The sequence below is a fragment of the Eumetopias jubatus genome, unplaced genomic scaffold (genome assembly GCF_037043125.1).
Source record: "Eumetopias jubatus isolate StellerSeaLion01/CBP00866 unplaced genomic scaffold, mEumJub1_p1.0 scaffold_10, whole genome shotgun sequence".
NCBI lineage: Eukaryota > Metazoa > Chordata > Mammalia > Carnivora > Otariidae > Eumetopias > Eumetopias jubatus.
The window spans coordinates 59,357,749-59,377,504 of NW_028274816.1; the positions used below are offsets into that span (position 1 = coordinate 59,357,749).

Below are 19,756 nucleotides of genomic sequence, written 5' to 3' on the forward strand. Positions count from 1 at the left end.
CCTGTGACTCACTAACCAATGGGAATGGGGGCCTTATGGTTCGGGAACTAATGGGAATTATGTTCTTTTATCCCAGAGGCTTAAGCAAGTCCCAACCTAACCCATAAAGCCATTTGTTATTCACCCATCCCTCCATTCATTACCAAACATTTTCCTAGGCCCCTGCTCTTAGCCACACCCTATGCTGGGTGATAGTGAGGACACAGAGATGACTCAGACCTAGATGGTGCCCTCAGTGAATTCCCAGAGCCAGACCCAGACACCGAAAATCACAACATGACAGGATCAGAGCCCGGACAAGGAGACAGCAGGGTAGTGCAGTTACCGTCCTGTCCGGACTACAGGGCATCTGTGGTAAATGTAGAGTGACAGTAATTCTGGATACTAAATCAAGGTGCAGGGTCCGACAAAAGGTCTTTTTTATCCTGTGTGAGTTTGTGTGCATGGTAAGTCTAACATGAACCAAATAACTAATCTCAAGTAAGGTACATATTTTTGCAGAGGCCGCTCACCTCCAAAGAAAAGGCATGGAACTTGGAGTCAGAGAGGCCTGGGTTCAAATCCTGACTTTGTCATTCACTTCGTAAGTCTGGCTAACTCACTACGCAGGACCTCAGTTCCCTTCTCCTTACACGGAGATAAAACAATTCCAATAGTAATTGCTGCGATGACTGAATGATCTAATGTGTAACAAATACCCAGCCCACTGCTGGTCCCAAACTAGACATTCAATAAAGATTATGTGTTGTCATCATTATTGTTCCTATCATTAATAATTAATAACAAAATTTAGAAGACCTTGAAGTGGGTATTTATCAAATATCTGAGTTCAGAGGCTTAAGTGCATTGGAAGAAATCAGTAAAAAAAAAAAAGTAATTTACATATGCATCAGTATTAGTTTTTGTCCGCAAGAAGATAAATCTCCCAATTGACTGACTGGATAAATAAATTTATGCAATGGAATACTACACAGCCCCTAAAACGAAAGAGTTAGCTCTCTAAGCGTGGGTAGAGAAGGATCTTCAAGATAGAGTGTTAAAAAAGCAAAGTGTGGGATACTGTGACCCCAGCTGGGGCCAAAGAAAGAAGGGGGTGGCATAATCTATGGGCACAGCTGTACAGAACTCGTTTGAAAAGATACACAGGAAATTGGTAAGCATAAGCTGTCTCCAGCGAGTACCAGGTGGCTGGGGGACAGGGTGGAAGGGAAATGCATTCTCCACTGTTGGAGCCCCAGAACCCTATACCCACCACTGTCTGAATGTCTTCCCCAAATGTCCCCTGGCCCAAGGGTCCATGAAGTTCCAAGTCGCGCATATCACCCATCCTCTCCTGTCCCCTCTTCCTACCGACTCCCAGTTGGGAACAACTTCTGTTCCCTCAGTTCCTGGGCCAGACTCCTGGTTGGTACATCTTCTTCACCTCTTCCCGCCCCGTCACCCCCACAGTCCGTCCGTGCCCAGTCCTTCCTGCCTCCTCACATTCTCTGCCCCGCCCCCTCCTTTATGTCCGCAGGTCCCAGCCCCAGATCGGGCATCCTCACCCGCCCCCCCGGCATCCATCCCCCACCGGGCCCCAGAGGGGACTCTCTGACGCCCAGATCTGACCATAACCCTCCATGGCTCCCGGTCACCCCCAGGAGAAAGTTCCCAGCCTGGCCTTCAAAACGCTCGAGAGCCTGGCCCCGCCCACCACCTCAACCGCATCTTCGGAGCTCCTCGGCTCCTGTCCTCGAAGGCTCCAGGCCGACTTGACTGCTTTGCGGTCCCCCCGGAATCGCCCCCCGGTTCCCTGCCTTCGAGCCTCTGCCTGCAACGCCCTTGCTGCGGCCAGCCCCCTTCTCGGCCATCCAGATCTGACTTCTCCCGGTTCTCGGAGGTCCGTTCGGCTGTCTCCAGCTGCAAGGATTCCTTCCGCCCCTGGGCTCCCACAGCCGCTGGCCTCTGGCTCTGTCATACCCCGATCGCCCTGGATTGGGACTGTCTGCGTCTGGGGCCGTCTCCTCCATCAGACTGTGAGCTCCGTCTGCAAGGGCAGATATGGGTCGGATTCACCTTTGGGGCCCTGGTGCGGGGAGCGGGCGGGGGGAACCGAAGCGGAGGGAGGAGAAGGAGGCTGGGAGGGCAGGAAGGGGGAGAGCGCGGAGGGGAGCAGACCCCCGCTGCGGCTGGGGAGGAGGAAGAGGAGAGACACAGAGACCGAGAGACCCAGAGACCGAGAGACCAGGAGGAGACTGCGCCGCGCGGGAGGCGGCGGCCGCGGCGAGAAGGTGAGCGAGCGGAGGTGGAGGGCGCGGGAGGAAGCGGAGAGGGGAGAGCCGGGCCGGCCGCGGGAGGCGGAGGGAGGGAGAAGTGGAGCGCGGCGCCCCGCCGCCCCGGCCCCTTTTGTCCCTTCCCTCCGCCCTGCGTCACGCTCCCGGCCGGCCTCCCCGCGCGCTCCCTCCCCCGCCCGCGCCTCCTCCCCGGGGCTGGATGGAATTTTTTCCCCTGGACCGGGGCCAGCTCCGGGGCCGAGGGAGGCAGGCCGGGCCGGGCCCGGCGGCGGGGAGGGGCCGGGGCGGGGGCGCCCGGGGAGGGGGCCGGCCCGCGGGGTCCGAGGCGGAGACGCGGGCCGGAGGGAGTCGGGAGGAGGGAAGGAGGATGGCGAGGCCGCCGGGAGGAAGGGGAGAGGCCGTCGGGCGGCGGAGGCGGGGAGAGGATGGAGAGCGGGCGGCGGCGGGCCCGGCTCGGCGCGGCCTGGGGGCTGGCCGGGGAGCCCCTGCCCTCCGACGCGGGAGCCCCGGAGCCGTGAGTCTGCGGAAAGCCGGCTTGGTGGGCGGGGGGGCGGCTGGGGCCCCGACCCAGGGTCCCAGAAGGAGGAGGCCGCCGCGGCCTGGCTTTCTGGGTTCTTGGAGGAGGAGGGGGCTGGGGATCCAGACTCCCGAATCCTCGGAGGAGGGGGCTGGGGGCCCGAGGGCCCGGATTCCGGGGGTCCAGAGGAGGAGAGGGCGGAGAACACCTCCTGGATTCCAGAGGAGGAGAGAGATGGGGCCGGGATAGCTAGATGCGGGGGCTGAAGAACGCTGGGGCAAGATGCCCGCCCGAGCCCTTAGGGGAGGTGGAGGGAGAGAGGTTGGCTTTGGAGGTGCCTCCGGCAGCGGAAGGGTTAACGTCTGGCTAGAGGGGAGGGGGAGGGGCAGGGAAGGGGCTGCGGGGCTTTGAGGGGTCAAGGGTGAGCCGTTCGAGGTGGGGGCGGAGGAAGGGGGGGGAGGTTGTCTGGGCTGCCAGACAGGCCAGGGTCAGCGGCGGGGGCAGGGGATGTCTGGCGGAGGAGAGGCCCAGCATCCAGGCTCCCTTGGGGACCTGGGATTCCAGGCCCCAGCCCCCTCCTCCCTCAGACCTGGGAGTCCGCAACCCAGCCCCCTCCCTCAGAATTCCAGAATCCGAACCCTTAGCCTCCTTTACCCCAGGACCCAAGAGGGCCTGGGCCTCCGGCCTCTTCTTCCCGCAGCCCGGGGAGTCCACACCCCAGCCCCCACCCTTCCCAAAACGACCGAGTCCGGGCCCCTCTCCCCTTCCTCCCCCGAACCCAGGCGTCCCCACCTCCTCTTTAAGCCCCAGCTGGATCCCAGCCCTCCGGGGGTTAAGGGGGCGGGGCCAGCCGGTTGCCATGGTGCCAGACTGTTTGGGTCTGCTCTCTGACCCTTGGGGGCTCCCCAGGGTCTGCAGAGAGGGGGAGGGGGACCCAGACCTGAGGGAAGTCCAGCGCCAACCCCTTCCCCAAATCGGGCCTGTGGGCCCGGAGAGTTCATGTCTCCATCAACGCCGCGTCCAGTGACCTTGAACAAGTCCCGACCCTTCTCTCTGGGTCTCAGTTTCCCCAAGGAGAAATTTGTCGAGGGAGTGGGGGGATGCTCGGGTCCTGCAAATCTTTAAGATTCTCAGCTCCCCTCTCACCCCCTCCTCAGGCCCCAGGCAGCCCCGGGGCATGCTGGGAACCCGGCCTGGGCTCTGGGCCAGGTTGTGGGGGGGCGGGGGCAGCCTCCTCCCTTCCCCTTCCTCCCCACCTTGGCCTGACTCTCGCCCCCGCCTGAGGGTCTGGGAGGTTGGGAAGGAGGGAAGGGGGATGAGAGCCGGACCCGACTCTGGCCCCCCATCTCCTCCTTTCCTCCTCCGCCCCCCTTCCCGCCTCTCCTCCCCCTCCTCAGCAGGTCGCTACCCCAGCCCTGGGCCCCTTCTCGAACCACCCCCACCCCACCCCCAGCTCCAGACCTGGCTCCGAGCTGCGAGGGGGAGGGAGAGAGGGAAGGAGAAAGAGAGAGAGAGAGAGAGAGAGAGAGGCAGAGAGGGGGCGAAGGAGAAGGGAGGGAGAAAGAAGGGTGGGGGGGAGGGAAGGGAGGAAAGAGACAGAGGGAGACAGAGATGGGAGAGGGAGAGAAGAGGAGAGGGGAAGGGAGAGGGCCAGAGACAGAGACCTTGAGGTAGGAAGAGACTGAGAGAACGAGAGACAAAGAGAGAGGGAGGGAGGAGGAGGAAGAGAGACCGAAGGGGGAAAAAAAGAATGAGAAAGGAGAGAGAGGGCGAGGCCATCTGCGAGGGAGAGCGCCGCGACCACGGAGGGGAGAGGACAGGAGCGGAGAATGAGCAATGCGGAGCCGGAGAGGCAGACGCAGGAGGTGGTGGAGACCAGGTAAGCCGGGCGCTGCCGCGGAGACCAGGCGCCGCAGAAACAGACAGCAGGAGGAGAGAGCCAGAAAGATGGAGATGGAGCGTGGGACGGGGAGAGCAAGACAGACAGAACTGGACGGAGAGGCCGACCTGCCACTCGCAGGTGCGCACTCTTAGCCCCTGGGTGGCGAGGCTGGGTGCTGGGCCACCGCCTACCGGGCCCCGGCTCCTCCCGCTTGCCCGGCTCCGGCCCAGCCTCTCCCGATCTCCCCGGGGCAGCCTTCTCCCCTGCCCAGTGGGGAAGCTGACAGCACCTTGCTAGGCCTGGGGCAGCGTCAGTGCTCAGGGATCATAGCTGTCATCATTATAAATGATGGGAGGCCCAAAGAAGAAATGAGAGAGGGGGAAAATATCCAGAGAGGTTTGAAGGTTTCATATCCCACGCCTCCGCCCTAGTCCTGGGTTCCAGAATCTGACAGGTTGGTAGGGAGCTGCTTGCCCAAGGGGCCAAACTCTGAAACCTCTGAAAGGTGAGGTTCCTTCTGACTCTGCATCCAGGAAGCCCGGCTGTGCCTTCCCCACGGAGGCAGGCCTGGCTGGACTCCCAGGTCCGAGGGAAGAGAGGGGGCTGGGGGCCTGGACTTGTGTGTCTGAGAGAGGAGGGGCCTCCTGGCCTGGACTCCAGGGACCTTTGAGGAGGAAGGGGCTAGGGGCCTGAACTCCTGGGTCCCTGGGACTGATTCCTGGGTTCCCTGGGGAGGAGGGGGCCGGGGGCCCGGATTCCTGGGTCCTGGCACCCACCCGTAGAACCGACCTTGCGGGGCCTTCGCCGCACACAAGCTCGAGTCTGTGGGTCCGTGTCGGGGGCTCACCGTCGCGGCTGGGGTCTTCCCGGCCCTCCCCACCCTCCCTGGCCCTCCTGGCCCCCATCTGTCCGTCCATCCGTCTGTCTGTCCACCTGCCGCGCCCCCCGGGCTGAGGTAGGAGGTTGTATAGTTGAGGAGGACACCCACGGAGATCACTATACGGCCTCCTAGCTTTCCCCAGGCTGCGCCCTGCACGGGACGCCCGGCGGGGACCCCAGCGCCTGACCGCTGCCCCATGCGGGGCACCCTGCGAGGGGGAGCTGGGCCGCCTCTCCTGTCCTGGCACTCACTCCTCCCACCTCCCTCCCAGGGTTTCCGTCCCAGGAAGAAACCGCTCTTTTGCCCCCTCCGTCTCTCCATCTCCACTGTGTCTCTGGAGTCGGCTGTGTGTCTACACAGCGGCCTCTCAGGCTCTCTCTCCATCTCTCTCTTCCTGTGCTTCCTGATATCTCTCCGTGTCTCCGTTTCTGTCTCTCGGGCTCTCACAGTATCTCTGTGCCATCTCCACTCGGACCCCCCCCCACCCCCATGCCAGGGCCTGTCCGGCCGCCACACACCACACTGCCGGCCTCTGGGTCCCTGAGACCCTTTAACCTGTGAGGACATCCAGGGTCACAGGTGAGGTTCTTGGGAGCCTGGCGTCCGGCCTAACCACAAGCTTGGGGATTGCCCGCCTGACCCCTGACTCCTCACACCCGTTCTCCCCGAAAACCCAGAGCTTGCCATTTGACCAGCCGCAGAAATCCAACCTCTGCCCCCTTACCACATGCCCCTCCCCCGCCCCGTGGTGACCTCACAAAGGTCACCAGCTTCTCCCTGGGCCAAGACCCTCCGTTATGGCCCTGCTGGCCCCAGGCAGTGCTGTCCCATCTGCCCTGGTAGCCCTCGTGGTCTTCAGGACCCCCGCCTGGGCCTGTCTCCTCTGCTTCACATCCCATAAGGAGCGTGTCCGCATCTGCCAGATCTTTGCTGGTATAGAGGGCCCCGAGCTGGAAAAGTGTGAGGAGGCATTCACCGCCGCCTTTAAGGGCCTCCTAGACGCTGAAATCAGTGAGGAGACCAGCCACTTCTTCTAGGGTCCTGGGGGGGGGGCGGTGTCTGCACAGGGAGGTTCCAGAGAGCGTGGAGAACCACTGAGAGATTCGCCCAGAGAGGGGGCGCGGGGGCCGACTTAGAGGAGAGGATAAGAGACTGAGGGACAGACCCAGAGCGGAGGACAGAGTGCGGGACAGACTCCGGGAGGCGGACAGAGATGGGGGACAGACTCCGGGAGGCGGACAGAGATGGGGGACAGACTCCGGGAGGCGGAGAGACTCCGGGAGGCGGAGAGAGATGGGGGACAGACTCCGAGAAGGCAGGACAGACACTGGGGGGAGGGACAGACTCAGAGCTGGGGGATAGCAGTGGGGCAGGGACAGAGATCTGGAGACAGGAGGTGTCTTAGGGAGACAGAGAATGTCCACACCGTGGACGTGGTGTTGAGAGAACTGCTTTTCCCAGCCTCTGTCCTCCACCCTTACTCCCAGACTACGATGAGAGAAGCCACCTGCATGATGCCTTCACCCAGATGACCCACTCTCTCCAGGAGATGGCCACTGCCCAGGGTGAGTGGGGTGGGGATGGTTTGGTGGACATGGGGTGCAAACTCCCGAGAGATGGATGTGGGTGCAGGGGTGCCCCCAGACTGTGGCAGATCTGGAGGAGGCAGTGCTAGGAAGCTGAGTGAGCTTGATTACTTATTGGGGGGAAGGGATGGTCAGATGCTGGTGGGGAGCTCAAAGAAGAGTGCAGAAATGACCTAGAGTCTGAATCCTAGTCGGGATCAGGTAGACGTGAGTTCTGAACTGGCTGTGTGGCTCCCGCTGGCTATGAGGTTTTGGATGTGTTACTGCCTCCCTCTGGGTCTCAATTTACCCACCTGTAAGGTGGGACAATGGCCTTGCCTCCCCGAGAGGGAGGGGCCTCCTGACCAGCCGGACCTCGGAGGGAGAGGGATGAGGAGGGCGGAGCAATGCTTGCAGCATAAACTGGCCAGTCGTTGGTCCAGGGCTCAGAGCTTATTTCTACAACTGCTGTTACACCCTTTGTTTTCTGCTCTTGCCCACCAAGCTTTCTGACGACGGTCCTGAAAGATGGGGAGGTTCCTGTCCACCCAGGGGGTGTCCGGGGGGTCAGCATGAAGACGACTTCAGCTACAGATCCCCCAACCCTAAAGAGAGGCCTGAGCAACTCAAAGCTGGGGTGAGGGGAGGTGCTCAGGACTCCAGACAACACCCTTTCTCCCCACTTAGGCCATCTTGTCGTAGAAGGTTTTGAAGAGAACAGGAACAAGTCCAGTTCTGTGTGTAGAAGACCTCCCTAGAGCTGTGTGTGGGACGCAATGGAGTGGGGAGGCAGTGGAGGCTGGGAGGCCTGGGTGGAGGCTTGGAGGCCTGGGCGGAGGCTGGGGTGAGGGAGGCCTGAGCTGGGGCGGGGCTGTGAAGGTGGAGAAGCAGCATGGATGAAGAAGAGAGTCAAGGGCAGGAGGGACGGGGCTTGGGTCTGAAGGTCCGTCTGGGGACTGGGGTTGGGAATGGATAGCGCCCAGGGTCCAGCTCCATGCGAGGGTGGGCACTGGGTCTTCCCTGAGACGGGGAGCCCGGGAGAAAGAGCAGGGGGGGAGCAGATGGTGAGTTGGGGCTAGGACATAGCGACGGTGAGGGACTTGGGGGACATCCCGGAAGCAGCTAGACCACAGGCCCAGGGTTTAACTGAAAGGTCAAGGAGACTCGAGACTGTCCTGAAGGAGCAGGGCTGTGAGCAGGGGAAGGGCAGGCTCAGTTCTGGGCATGGAAAGACCCTCTGGGGTTGTGAAGGGGACAGACTGGAGGCCGGGAGAAGCTGGTGCAATACGACCAACAGGTATTCATCGAATGTGCCAGAAACAACACTGGGGACATAGCTGTGACCAAATCCGTAGACCACTAGCCCTCAGGTCGCTTATATTGGGGGTGGGTGGGGGAGGGGCAGACAATCAACATAATCAATGAAATACTACAGTGTGTCAGTTGGTAATCCAGGATGTGGAGGAAAACAGGAGGGAAAGGGAACAGGGTGCCCGGTGGGGTGGTTATTTTAAATAGGTTGGTCAGGGGAGTTGCACGTAAGAAGGTCCAATTGAGGGGCGCCTGGGTGGCTCAGTCGTTAAGCGACTGCCTTCGGCTCAGGTCATGATCCCAGGGTCCTGGGATCGAGCCCCGCATCGGGCTCCCTGCTCCGCGGGAAGCCTGCTTCTCCCTCTCCCACTCCCCCTGCTTGTGTTCCCTCTCTCGCTGTGTCTCTCTCTGTCAAATAAATAAATAAAAAATCTAAAAAAAAAACTAAAAAAAAAAAAAAAAAAAGAAGGTCCAATTGAGGAAAGACCTGAACCAGGTGACAGAGCCATACAGATAATCAGGGGAAAGAGCCACCGTTCCAGGCAGAGGGAAGAGCCAGTGTGAAGGGCTGGAGTGGAGTCAAGGGGGGAGGGGGAGATGAAGTCAGAGTCTGCAAAGAACCACATCCTGTAGGACCTCATAGGCCAGTGGTTCTCAAGCCCCAGTGTGTGCCAGAATCTCCTGGGAGCTTGTGAAAAGGCAGACTCCTGGGTGCCACCCTCCATTTCTGCCCTGTAGGCCTGAGGTAGGGCCAGGAAGTGAGCCTTTCTAACAAGTTGCCCACTGCCGCAGCTGCTCCAGGAACACGCTTGGGGAACCGACCTTGTGGACCCTTGAACTGACTTCCACTTTCGCTCTCGAGGGGGGAGCCATCAGAGGATTTTAGGGAGAGAGAGAGACAGGATCAGACCACGGCCACGAGGGCCAAGGGCAGAAGCAGGGAGACCGGGGAGGCGGTGAGCGGTGGTTCGGACCAGTCGCAGCCCCAAGATGAGGGCTGAGCTGAGAGGGGCAAGCGTGAGGGGGGAGGGGGAGGGAGATGATGGCTCTGACTCTGCCAAACCTGCCCCATACATGGAGAGGCCGTGTCTGCACTTACTGATGCTAATTGTCGTCCTAAAGGATATATTCATACCAGCCCTATCAGGTGGGGTTTGGTAACCCCATTTTCCAGATGGGGGAAACTGGGGCCCAGCTGGACAGAAAGGATGGACCCAGGAGATATCAAGACTGGCCTTGTGTAGGGGGAGCGTGGGGGAGGGGAAGGGCAACTCCCAGCTCTCCCAGGTGGAGGCCCCAAGAGATGGACGCGCTGACTCAGAAAGGCTCTCGGTGGTGGCAGGTGATACTGTTTGTGTCCATAAACCAGGGAGTGGGTGGTGTGGTGTGAAGGGCAGTGTGTGCCACAGGTAATGCAGCTGAACCACGGGGGGTCACACCTAGCTATGTGACCTTCGGGCACCTTCCTAATTTCTCCGTGCCTCCGTTTCCCCATCTCAAACCTGGAGATGGTAATACACGCACTGTGTCCCAGACACCAATCTAAGCGCTTATGGACATTCTCTAATGCAGCCATCCAATGGCACATAGTTTGGCACCGGGATGCTTTTATATTGTATGGCATTAAATCCCCCTCCCAACCCCAACAGACACTGATACTGTCCCCATTTTACCAACTGAGGATCAGGAAAGTTACATATTTGGCCAAGGTCATGTAGGGAAGAGGATTTGAAATGGATTTCTCAGATGGGAGGCAGGTGTGTTCACAGATGGACAAGCCAGGACTCAAACCCGGATCGTCTGAAAGTTGAAGTTCCTAATGATACACACCTCTCTGGGGGAGACTTTACAACATCCACCCATGCCCTCTTCTGGTTCACTTGAGATAACCTCCACCCCTTGGCCTCTTTGGACATTTCACTCCATCCCTACTTTATTCCCACGACGTACTTAGATGTAACACACACACACCCCTGCCATGGCTCACTTGGCATACCCCACACTCATCCTCCCTGTGAGTCACTTGGTTTGGCACAGAGATACTCCTTGGATGACTCCTCCAACATCTTGGCCTCTCATCTGAGCACCCCACTCTGACCACATCCTCCTGACCATCCTCCCATCTCCAGACCACACGCCTGCCCTATGGCCACGGAGAGACCTCTAAGTCCTTGACCCCTCATTTTGAACCCACTTCCTGGCTTCAGTGCCCCCTCTCTCCAGCTTTTATACTCAAGGATCATCACATCAGCCACTCTCTCACCTTGCTCAGTTCCTTCCCTTTCTGTATGGTTCGAAATCACACATTTCACATGCCATGGCTTAAGCCAGCTAGAAGTCTTGAGGTAGGTGCTTAAGTTTCCTATGGCAGTACCATTGCATTTTCTGGGGGACCCAAACGCCTTCCAGCTTCCTGTTTTACTATCCTAGGATGCAGCCCTTATCCTCGTGGTTCTGCATGACTGCTAGAGCTCCAGCCATCAAATCCAAGTCTCAGGCAGCAGATGGAGGAAAGGGAAGGGTCAATAAGATGGTGCCATTTCTCTCTTAAGGCTCCTTCCTATGACTCGCACATGACACTTCCACTTACAAATCAGACCAAAACTTGGTTATATGACCACAGGTGGGTCATATGACCACACCTAGCTGCAAGGGATATTGAGGAATACAGTTTTTTAGCTGGGTGGTTGGTGGGGCCAGGGGTGCTTTCCCAGCTGAAATGCAGTGTGATGTTACTACAGAGATATCTGGAAGCAACTAGTAATCCCTGTGTATCCGTTTGCTAGGGCTGCCATAACAAAGTGCCATATACTGGGTTGCTTAAACAACAGAAATGTATTTGTTCACAATGCTGGAGGCTAGAAGTCCAAGATCAAGGTGTCAGAGTGAGCAGGACTGGTTCCTTCTGAAGCATCACTCTTTGGCCTGTAGATGACCATCTTCTCTCCCCCTGTGTCTTCACATGGTCTTCCCTCAGTGTGTTGGTGTCCAGATTTCCTTCTCTTATAAGGCAATCAGTCATACTGGATCAGGGCCCATCCTAATGTCCTAATTGTAACTTAATTACCTCTTTAAGGCTGTATCTCCAAGTACAGTCACATTCCGAGGTACTGGGGGTTAGGGCTTCCAACATTACGACTTTGGGAAGGACACAATTCAGTCCATAACACCTGCCACATTTCTTTATTTTAGATTTTATTTATTTATTTGGGGGGGGGGGCAAGGGAGAGAGAGAGAGAATCCCAAGCAGAATCTGCACTGAGCACGGAGCCCAACGCGGGGCTTGATCTCACAACCTTGAGATCACGACCTGAGCAGAAATCAAGAGTCAGACATTTAACCAACTGAGCCACCCAGGTGCCCCACATCTGCTACATTTCTAATTTCCAAAACCACCTCCACTGGTAAATCAACCCAGCCAGCCATCCACTTTGGGAAAAACCACAAAATCTTACAGTTTGGAGGCCATTACAATGGTCAAAACTCCAACAGCATAAGAACAGAGATAAAAAAAGAGTCAAAGGGGTAGAAATGAATAGTCTGGGCACCATGCAGAAGTGGCAGGTGCATGCCCAGGGGGTGGCTGCCACGAAGCTCTAGCTAATTGCTGCCTCATGAAAATATAGTCTCTTGTGTTATAGCTCTTCCAAATTTTGTAAAAGAGATGCCAAACATTCTTGACTTTCCCAAATTTTATACGATAGCAACTGGTTCATTTTTTAAAAATACTTTCCAGTCCAAATATAACACATTCAAGGGATGGACTGGGGCCAGAGGCCACCAGTTGTGGTCTCCACTCCAGCTGGATCCTGGAATTCATTCTACACATACTTCTGAGCACTTGCTAAGACTCGGGGCCCTCCCTGGGTTCTGGGGATACAGCACTGAAGAATGACATGTTTACTAACTGAAAAGACAGACTTAAATGGTCACTGTATATATAAATGTATACAACTGTAAACTGGTGAGAACTCTGAATGGAATGAATGGAACACTTCGAGAGGCAAAAATAGGGAACTGGATTAGAGATTTGTGGTCAGGGAACACCTCGAAGGAGAGGACATGAGGCAGGAGATGAAGGATGAGTAGGAGGAGGAGGAAAGATGTGCTAGAAACACACCAGCACATGCAAAGGCCCTGAGGTGCTAGAGAATATGGTCGTTTTCATACATGAAAGGTGGGCAACAGGGATGGAATAGAGAAGCAGAGGAAACTAGGCCAGACCTTGTAGGGCCTAGGAGAACTTGGTGAGGAATTTGATCTTTATCCTCCCCTTTCCTCTCAACAAGATCAACGCAGAGGATACAGAGGAGGGGTTCCATCAGAAAGATAGTCCAGAGGCAGACGGAAGGAGACTTGGGGATCTGTCAGCCTTCCAGGTAGACAGGGCGGGAGGAGGTGAGAGGGGGGTGCTTTATGTACTAGACATGTGGGGATGGGGAGGGCGTGAGGAAGGCACAAACACTGTGATAGCAAGTTGACCGGCCTTGAGAAAGGGTCTTTACTACAAGGCCCCCCTCCACCCTCCAGGCTCCTTTAAGGTGGCTTTTCCTGATGCTGCGGAGAAAATGCGGAAGGTCATTATGCAGCTTAAAGAAGGTAAAAGAAGTCAGCGGGTGGGCGGGCGGGCGTGCGTACACGTACGTGTCCACACACACACACACACACACACACATGCTGTTCTAAAATCCTGAGCCAGTCACCGTCTCCCGTTAGCCCAGTCCCTCTGAGCCTCTTCCCCTATGAGGAACACCCTAGAATCTGGTCCCTGCTTCAATGGAAGGTTTCCTTTCCAGCTGGGACCCCATCTTGGGATGATTCCATCCCAGATTAGCCCGGTCCTCTCGCTGGATCTCTCCTTCTGGCCCTGCGCACTCTGTGATGTTTTCTTTCCAACTGGGCCCCCTCAGTGGGCGAATTGTAGCCTGCCACACCTCTTCTCTAATTGGGCCCCCTCGTTTGACCCTGTCCCCAGAAACTATCGCCCAGGACCTAGCCCCGCCCCCTCAGTGGGATACCCCAGGGTTGATCCCGCCTCCTCAGTCGGCAGGCCTGTGCCTGACCTTAGTGGAATGCTGCAGGCTTAGCTCCGCCCCCTAGGCGGGCTGCGGCAGGCCTGGCTCCGCCCCCTCGGAGGAACGCATCTGGCCCAGCAACCTTATCCTCTAGGGGAGCTTCAGGTGGGCACTTCCAGAATAGTAACGCTTCCTCTCTCTCCACAGTCCGGGCCTGCGTCCCTCCCTGCGGTAAGCACTTCATCCCAAGCTCAGAATTTAGGGGGAAGGGAGGTGGTCGGGAGCGAGACCTGGGACTGCAACGGGAGACCAATAAGAGCCCTGGAGAAAAGTAAAAGCAGGTATTGCTCACAAACCTCATACAAGGCGGGCCTGAAAGCAAAAACAAGCCAATAGGAGTCCTAGAGGCCGGAGAGTGTTGCGAGCCAGCCAGTGAGCTCAGGGAAGGCGGCGCCCAGGACCTGTCTGGCCGTTAGAGCCCCGGAGGCTGCACAGACCTTGTTGGCCAAAGGGACCCGGACTGGGGAACGCAGATGGAGCCCCGGTGCAGCGTTTCCGTCCCACAGGACTCCAGGAAGTCGCCCGGCGTTTCCACTGCCGCGGGTGCTACTCCACGGTCTGCGACCTCCCGCTGGACTGCCCAGGTGAGGAGCGGGGCCTGGAAGGGGAAAGGAACCGGACGGACCTGAGGAACGAGAGCTGAGCAGGGAAGGGACCGAGCCAGACGGGGGCAGGCTCGGGCGGTGACGCGGACCTGTTTTCAGTTCAGGACTTGACGGTGACTCGGGGTCATCAGGCTAAGTTCTCTTGCACTGTGAACTTCCAACTGCCTCAGGAGGAAATCACCTATTCCTGGAAGTTCGCAGGAGGAGGTGTGAGTCGGAGCGGGGCCAGCGCGAAGGGCTTAGGAGGAGGGTTATGCTTCTCTAGGGGATGGGTGCTGAGGCCGCAGGGGGTGGGGCTCGGGGGAGCTCGGTCTAGATTCAGGCTTCGTGCACGGGGAGGGTCCCTGGATCTAGAAGTGGAGGCAAGGCTCAGGAGGGGGCTTAGAGGGGCGGTGTCGTGCGGGAAGGGTCAGTGAATAGGGGCTAGGGGTGGGGCCAGGGCTCAAGAAGGCGTGGCCTAGCTCGGGGGCGGGGCTTGGACGTTGCGCTTTGGCGAGACCCAGCGGAGGGAATCTGACCTGGGCTCGGGCGAAGCTCCTCTCGTCCCGCCGCTTCAGCCCGAGCGTCCCGCAGGTCCGGACGCAGGACGTGTCCTACTTCCAAGACCTTCCGCAGGCCCGAGGAAACCTGGCGCGGATCCGGCCGGTGCAGCCCGCGCACCGCGGGACGTTCTCTTGCGTGATCCTGCACGACCAGCTCCCGCTGGCGCGGCTCTACTTCTTTCTTAACGGTGCGGGCGGGGCTGCGCGTGGGGGCGGGGCTGCGTGGGGGCGGGGCTTGCTCCTGCTGAAGTGCGTGGCCCCTCAGTGACTGGTGCGCCCTCACGTGGGGAGAGCGAGCTCCAGGTCTCCTTTCGGGAAGTGCTGCGTTGGGCGCCGCTGGAGGCGGAGATGATCGAACCTTGGAGGCCAAGCCTGGGCGAGCTGCTGGCCAGGCCCGAGGCTCTGACGCTGAGCAACCAATGCTTGCTCGCGGCCGTCGCGGCCTTAGCATCAGTCAGTGCGACCCTTGTGGTGTGGTGAGTGCCCAGGACCCCGGAGTCCCAGCATCGGCTCTCCTTCCTCCGACCCAGGAGTCCGGGCCCCAGCCCCTCCTCCCTCCGACCCGGGAGTCCGGGCCCCAGCCCCTCCTCCCTCGGACCCGGGAGTCCAGGCCCCCAGCCCCTCCTCCCTCGGACCCGGGAGTCCAGGCCCCCAGCCCCTCCTCCCTCGGACCCGGGAGTCCAGGCCCCCAGCCCCTCCTCCCTCGGACCCGGGAGTCCAGGCCCCCAGCCCCTCCTCCCTCAGACCCAGGAGTGCAGGCCCCCACCTCCCTCTACCCTCAGACCCAGGAGTCCGGGCCCCCAGTCCCTTCCTCCTCCAGTTTCAGGAGTCCAAGCCCCTAGGCCCTCTTCTCTCAGATCCAAGAGTGCAGGCCTTGCCTACCTTTGCGACTCAGGCTTCCAGGACCCAGATATCTAATCCCAAACCTTTCCCACCAACACAAATGCCTCCTTGTTTCCTCAGGATGTTCTTTCGATGGTACTTCAAGGGCAACTAACAAAGGTATCTTTTTCTTACTTCCTTATCCTGTTTTCATTCCTAAAATAAAGAATATATTTCAGCTGTGTAGATTCTTTCATCTTTGAAGGTGGTCACCGTTAACGCAGGTAGGAGGAGGGGCAGCATACCCCAAACATGCCCAGGTGACTATTCCTTTAATGACAGTAATATGTAGAGCTGTCAAGGTGCATGCAAGGTCCTGTGCTGAGGACTTTCCGTACAAGCCCAGACTCCTCCCTGGATTGCTGTCTCTTTGACATTTCAACCTGCAGACGATACCCTCAAATGGACTCCTTGATGTCTCTTTGGGTTTTGTTGTTGTTTTTGTTTGTTTTTTTTGTGCAACAGGGTGATTTCATTAAAGCATGGGAACAGGACCTGTGGGCAGAAAGCGCTGCCCTTGATGTCTCTCTGAACGCCTGTTCCTCCTCAAGGCTTTCCTGCTGAGGGCAACACCATCCACCCAGCTGCTCTTCCCGAAACTTGCGTTTAATTCCTCCCCCGCTTCTACTTCCGTGGCTCAGCCTTTTCAACTCCTAAACATCCGGTGTAGCTGCCCTCTGTCTGTGGTCCCAGTCACCATCGTCTCTTGCCTGGATCACTGCAGCAGCATCCCCACTCGCCTCCCTGCCCCAAATCAGCCTTGCCTCACTCCGGTCCATCCTCCACATGGCAGCCAGAATAATATTTTAAAGTATGTCAGGTCATGTCACTCCACTGCTCAAAAGCCTTCAGTGGCTCCCTATTGCCATTGGAACAAAACCCAGTTCCTTATCAAGGCCTCTGAGATGCTCCAGGTTCTGACCCTTGCTGACCTGGCAGGCTTTGTCCCACCACTCTTCTCCCTTGATCTTTCTACCCTGCACTTTGTCTGGCCTTTGCTTATTCCTTACGTTTGTCCTGGTTCTTGTCACCCTCTCCAGGACCTGGTTACATGCTGTTTCCTGCCTAGAATAAGGTTTTCTCCCTTTTGTGTCTAGTTAACTCAGTTACGGTTTCCCCTGAAAAGCCTTTACATATATTAACCTATTTAATCCCCACGATGACTCTGTGTATCTGGCGCTATTTTTGCCGGACTCACCTCCCTTTTCTTGTTCCCTCTTTACCCTCTAGCCCCACTAGCCTTTTTTTTTTTTTTTTTTTTGGTCCCTTGAACATGCAAAGCTCAGTCCCATGTTCGGGCTTTTGTACATGCTGTCCTTCATACTTGAAATAACTTTACTGTGGACCTCACGGAGCTACCTCCCTCTCACTGCACAGCTCCCCGCTCAAATGTCATCTTCTCTGACTACCTCCCTCCCCCTATTTTGGTTTGTGCACAGTACTCGTTGGGACTTAATGTCAACTTGTGTTTTTTATTTGGTTTTGTGTCTTCCCACCTGAAGGATAAGTTCCTTCTGGGCATCTACTCATTCTTGTTCACTGATACTAGTCCCCTTTACTGACTCACTCATTCAGAGAATATTTACCGAGTACTTCTATGTGCCAGGCATTTTCAAGGTACTGTAGAGACAGCAGTGAAGAAATCAGAACAGACAAAAATCTGCACCCTCATGGAGTTTAGATTCTTTGGCGGGGGGCGGGGCAGAGGGAGAAGGAGAGAAAGAATCTTTTTTTTTTTCAAAGATTTTATTCATTTATTTGAGAGAGAGAGAGCACATGAGAGGAGGGAGGGTCAGAGGGAGAAGCAGACTCCCCGCTGAGCTGGGAGCCCGATGCGGGACTCGATCCAGGGACTCCAGGATCACGACCCGAGCCGAAGGCAGTCGTCCAACCAACTGAGCCACCGAAAGAATCTTAAGCAGGCTCCACACCCAATGTGGAGCCCAACGTGGGGCTTGATTTCACAACCCTGACATCATGACCTGAGCTGAAATCAAGAGTCAGATGCTTAACCGAATGAGCTACCCAGGCGCCCCATGGAGTTTAGATTGTAATGGATGGTTAGATAATAAACAAGAAAATTAAGTGCAATAAGACATGGATCAAGGCAAAAACAGCAGGGGCAAAAGCCCCCGAGTGCGCCTAGTGTTGGGGATGTGGCCGGGAGGCATCTGGAGCAGAACTTTAGGAAAGAGTAGGCAGTGAGGTCAGAGAGAATGTGAGGGGACCAGATCATGCAGGACCTTGGCCACTGTAAGGTCTGGATTTTCCTCTGAGATGAGAGTTAATGGGCAGTTTTTGAGGCGAGGAGGGTCATGATATGATTTTGAGTTGCATGGCCACTGCATGGATAAACTGTAGGGGGCAGGGGTGGAAACGGGAACTGCCGTTAGGTGCTGTGGTAATTGGACAGCTTTAATCCAGGGAGGAGATGCAGCTCGGGGACAAAGTGGTGACAGTGAGGAGCAGTGGTTCTAGATCCGTCCTGAAGGTAGAACCAGTGGGGTTTGCTGATGGATCAGAATGTTGGGTGTGAGGGGAAAAAAAGAGAAGGGGCAGGTGTCAATGGTCATGGCAGCGGCAATGTCAGTAGAACCCTCTGCCATGACGGGAACATTCTAGATGTGCACTGTCCATGTGGTGGCCTTCAGCCACCTGTGGCCATGAAGCAGGTCAAATGTGGCCAGTGACACTGAGGAGCTAAATTTATTTTATTTTTTTTTTAAGATTTTATTTATTGGAGAGAGAGTGAGGGAGAGAGCGGGAGGGAGCGGGGGGGGGGGGAGCAGAGGCAGAGGGAGAAGCAGGTTCCCTGCTGAGCAGCGAGCCCGACGTATGACTCAATCCCAGGACCCTGGGATCATGACCCGAGCCGAAGGAAGATGGCTTAACCGACTGAGCCGCCCAGGCACCCCCGAGGAGAGCTAAATTTATCATCTTTTATAGCTTTAATAATTTAAATTGTCCCTCATCTATGAAAACAGAAGTCACAGAGGAAGGTGTCTGGGCACCCTGGGTATAACTCCGGATCACACTCTTCGTTTACTTGACTAGGAGCTACTGGAAGGCAGGGGCTGCCTCTGACTCATTTCAGTATTTGCAAACCCGGGAAAATGTGGAATTCAGTACATACTTGGTAAATGGTTTTGGGACTGATTGACATCATCAAAGAATGAGTGAATGAAAGAAAAAAAAAAGTCCTATGTGGTAGGGGCCACTGTTGTGCTGAGTGCAGTTCTAGCATTTTTGGCACGAGCAGCTGGAATGTCAAGAGTTCTGTTTACTGCTGTTGGAGGAGCAGGTTTCATGGGGATTGAGGAGGAGGGAGAGGAGGACAGATGCGGTGTTGGGTCTGGTGAGGAGGTATCCCAAGTGGAAGTGTCTTGGAGGCAGTTGGGTACATGAGTCGGGAGTTTAGGGGTGAGGTCTGATCTGAAGATACAAGCTGCAGAGCCCCCTCTCCAGGCATGGAGCGTGAATGAGGCATGCAGAGCCACGCCGCTGGATACACAGAAGAAATGAGTGTAGACGGATAACAGAAGTGGGTCCTCCACAGGTAAGCAGTCGGAACCATGAAGAGGAACTGAGAAGGGAAAACGGGGAAAGCAAGGCAGCTGCGGCATTCTGAAAGCCAAGCGAAGAAAGCATTTCCAGGGACATAGTGATCAGCTGGGTCACATGCTGCCACATGGTGAAAGAGAAGGCCTGAGAATTGGCCATTGGTTTTAGCAAGGTGGACATCACTGATGAACCTGACCGGAGCCATTTCCATAGAGCGGTGGCGCGGGGAGCCATCTGATTGGCATGGGTTTAAGCCACACTCATCATCAGGGAAATGCAACTCAAAACCACAGTGAGATACCATTTCACACCCCCTGGGAGGCTATAATCAAAAAGTCAGGTGAGGGGCACCTGGGTGGCTCTGTTGGTTAAGTGTCTGACTGCGGCTCAGGTCATGATCCCCGGGTCCTTCGATTGAGCCCCGCGTGGGGCTCCCTGCTTAGCGGGGAGTCTGCTTCTCCCTCTCCCTCAACCCCTCACCCCACTCACGCTCTCTCTCTCAAATAAAATCTTTTTTTTTTTTTTTAAGTCAGCTGATAACAAATGTTGGTGAGGATGTAAGGAATTTGGAATACTCCTACTTTGCTGGTAGGAATATAAAATGGTACCGGCGCTGTGAAAACCATCTGGCACTTCCTCAATAAATTACACAGGATCACCGTA

The 19,756-nt window shown here is 56.7% G+C and overlaps 1 protein-coding gene and 1 long non-coding RNA gene across 2 annotated transcripts; one reads left to right on the top strand and one right to left on the bottom strand.

Annotated features, from left to right (window-relative positions):
* Positions 1–1,589: 1,589 nt before the first annotated feature.
* LOC114199610 (uncharacterized) lies at positions 1,590–14,807 on the bottom strand. Its single transcript, XR_003607318.2, has 3 exons — positions 14,627–14,807; positions 13,800–14,101; positions 1,590–2,026 (listed from the first exon to the last, which is right to left on the bottom strand). It is a non-coding gene; the product is annotated as an uncharacterized LOC114199610 (long non-coding RNA).
* SPACA6 (sperm acrosome associated 6) lies at positions 6,350–15,647 on the top strand. The gene is made up of 9 exons (XM_028091536.2): positions 6,350–6,563; positions 7,040–7,117; positions 12,959–13,027; positions 13,651–13,674; positions 14,010–14,087; positions 14,208–14,317; positions 14,682–14,838; positions 14,916–15,126; positions 15,614–15,647. The coding sequence occupies exons 1-9, from the start codon at positions 6,350–6,352 to the stop codon at positions 15,645–15,647; spliced, it is 975 nt and encodes a 324-aa protein (XP_027947337.2).
* Positions 15,648–19,756: the final 4,109 nt, after the last annotated feature.

What these genes read in the sequence shown, in the direction of transcription:
- SPACA6 (XM_028091536.2), top strand. Translation starts at nt 6,350, where the DNA reads ATGGCCCTGCTGGCCCCAGGCAGTGCTGTCCCATCTGCCCTGGTAGCC. An exon ending in CATTATGCAGCTTAAAGAAG is followed by an intron (nt 13,028 to 13,650) that starts GTAAAAGAAGTC and finishes CTCTCTCCACAG; the next exon opens with TCCGGGCCTGCGTCCCTCCC. An exon ending in GGAAGTTCGCAGGAGGAGGT is followed by an intron (nt 14,318 to 14,681) that starts GTGAGTCGGAGC and finishes AGCGTCCCGCAG; the next exon opens with GTCCGGACGCAGGACGTGTC.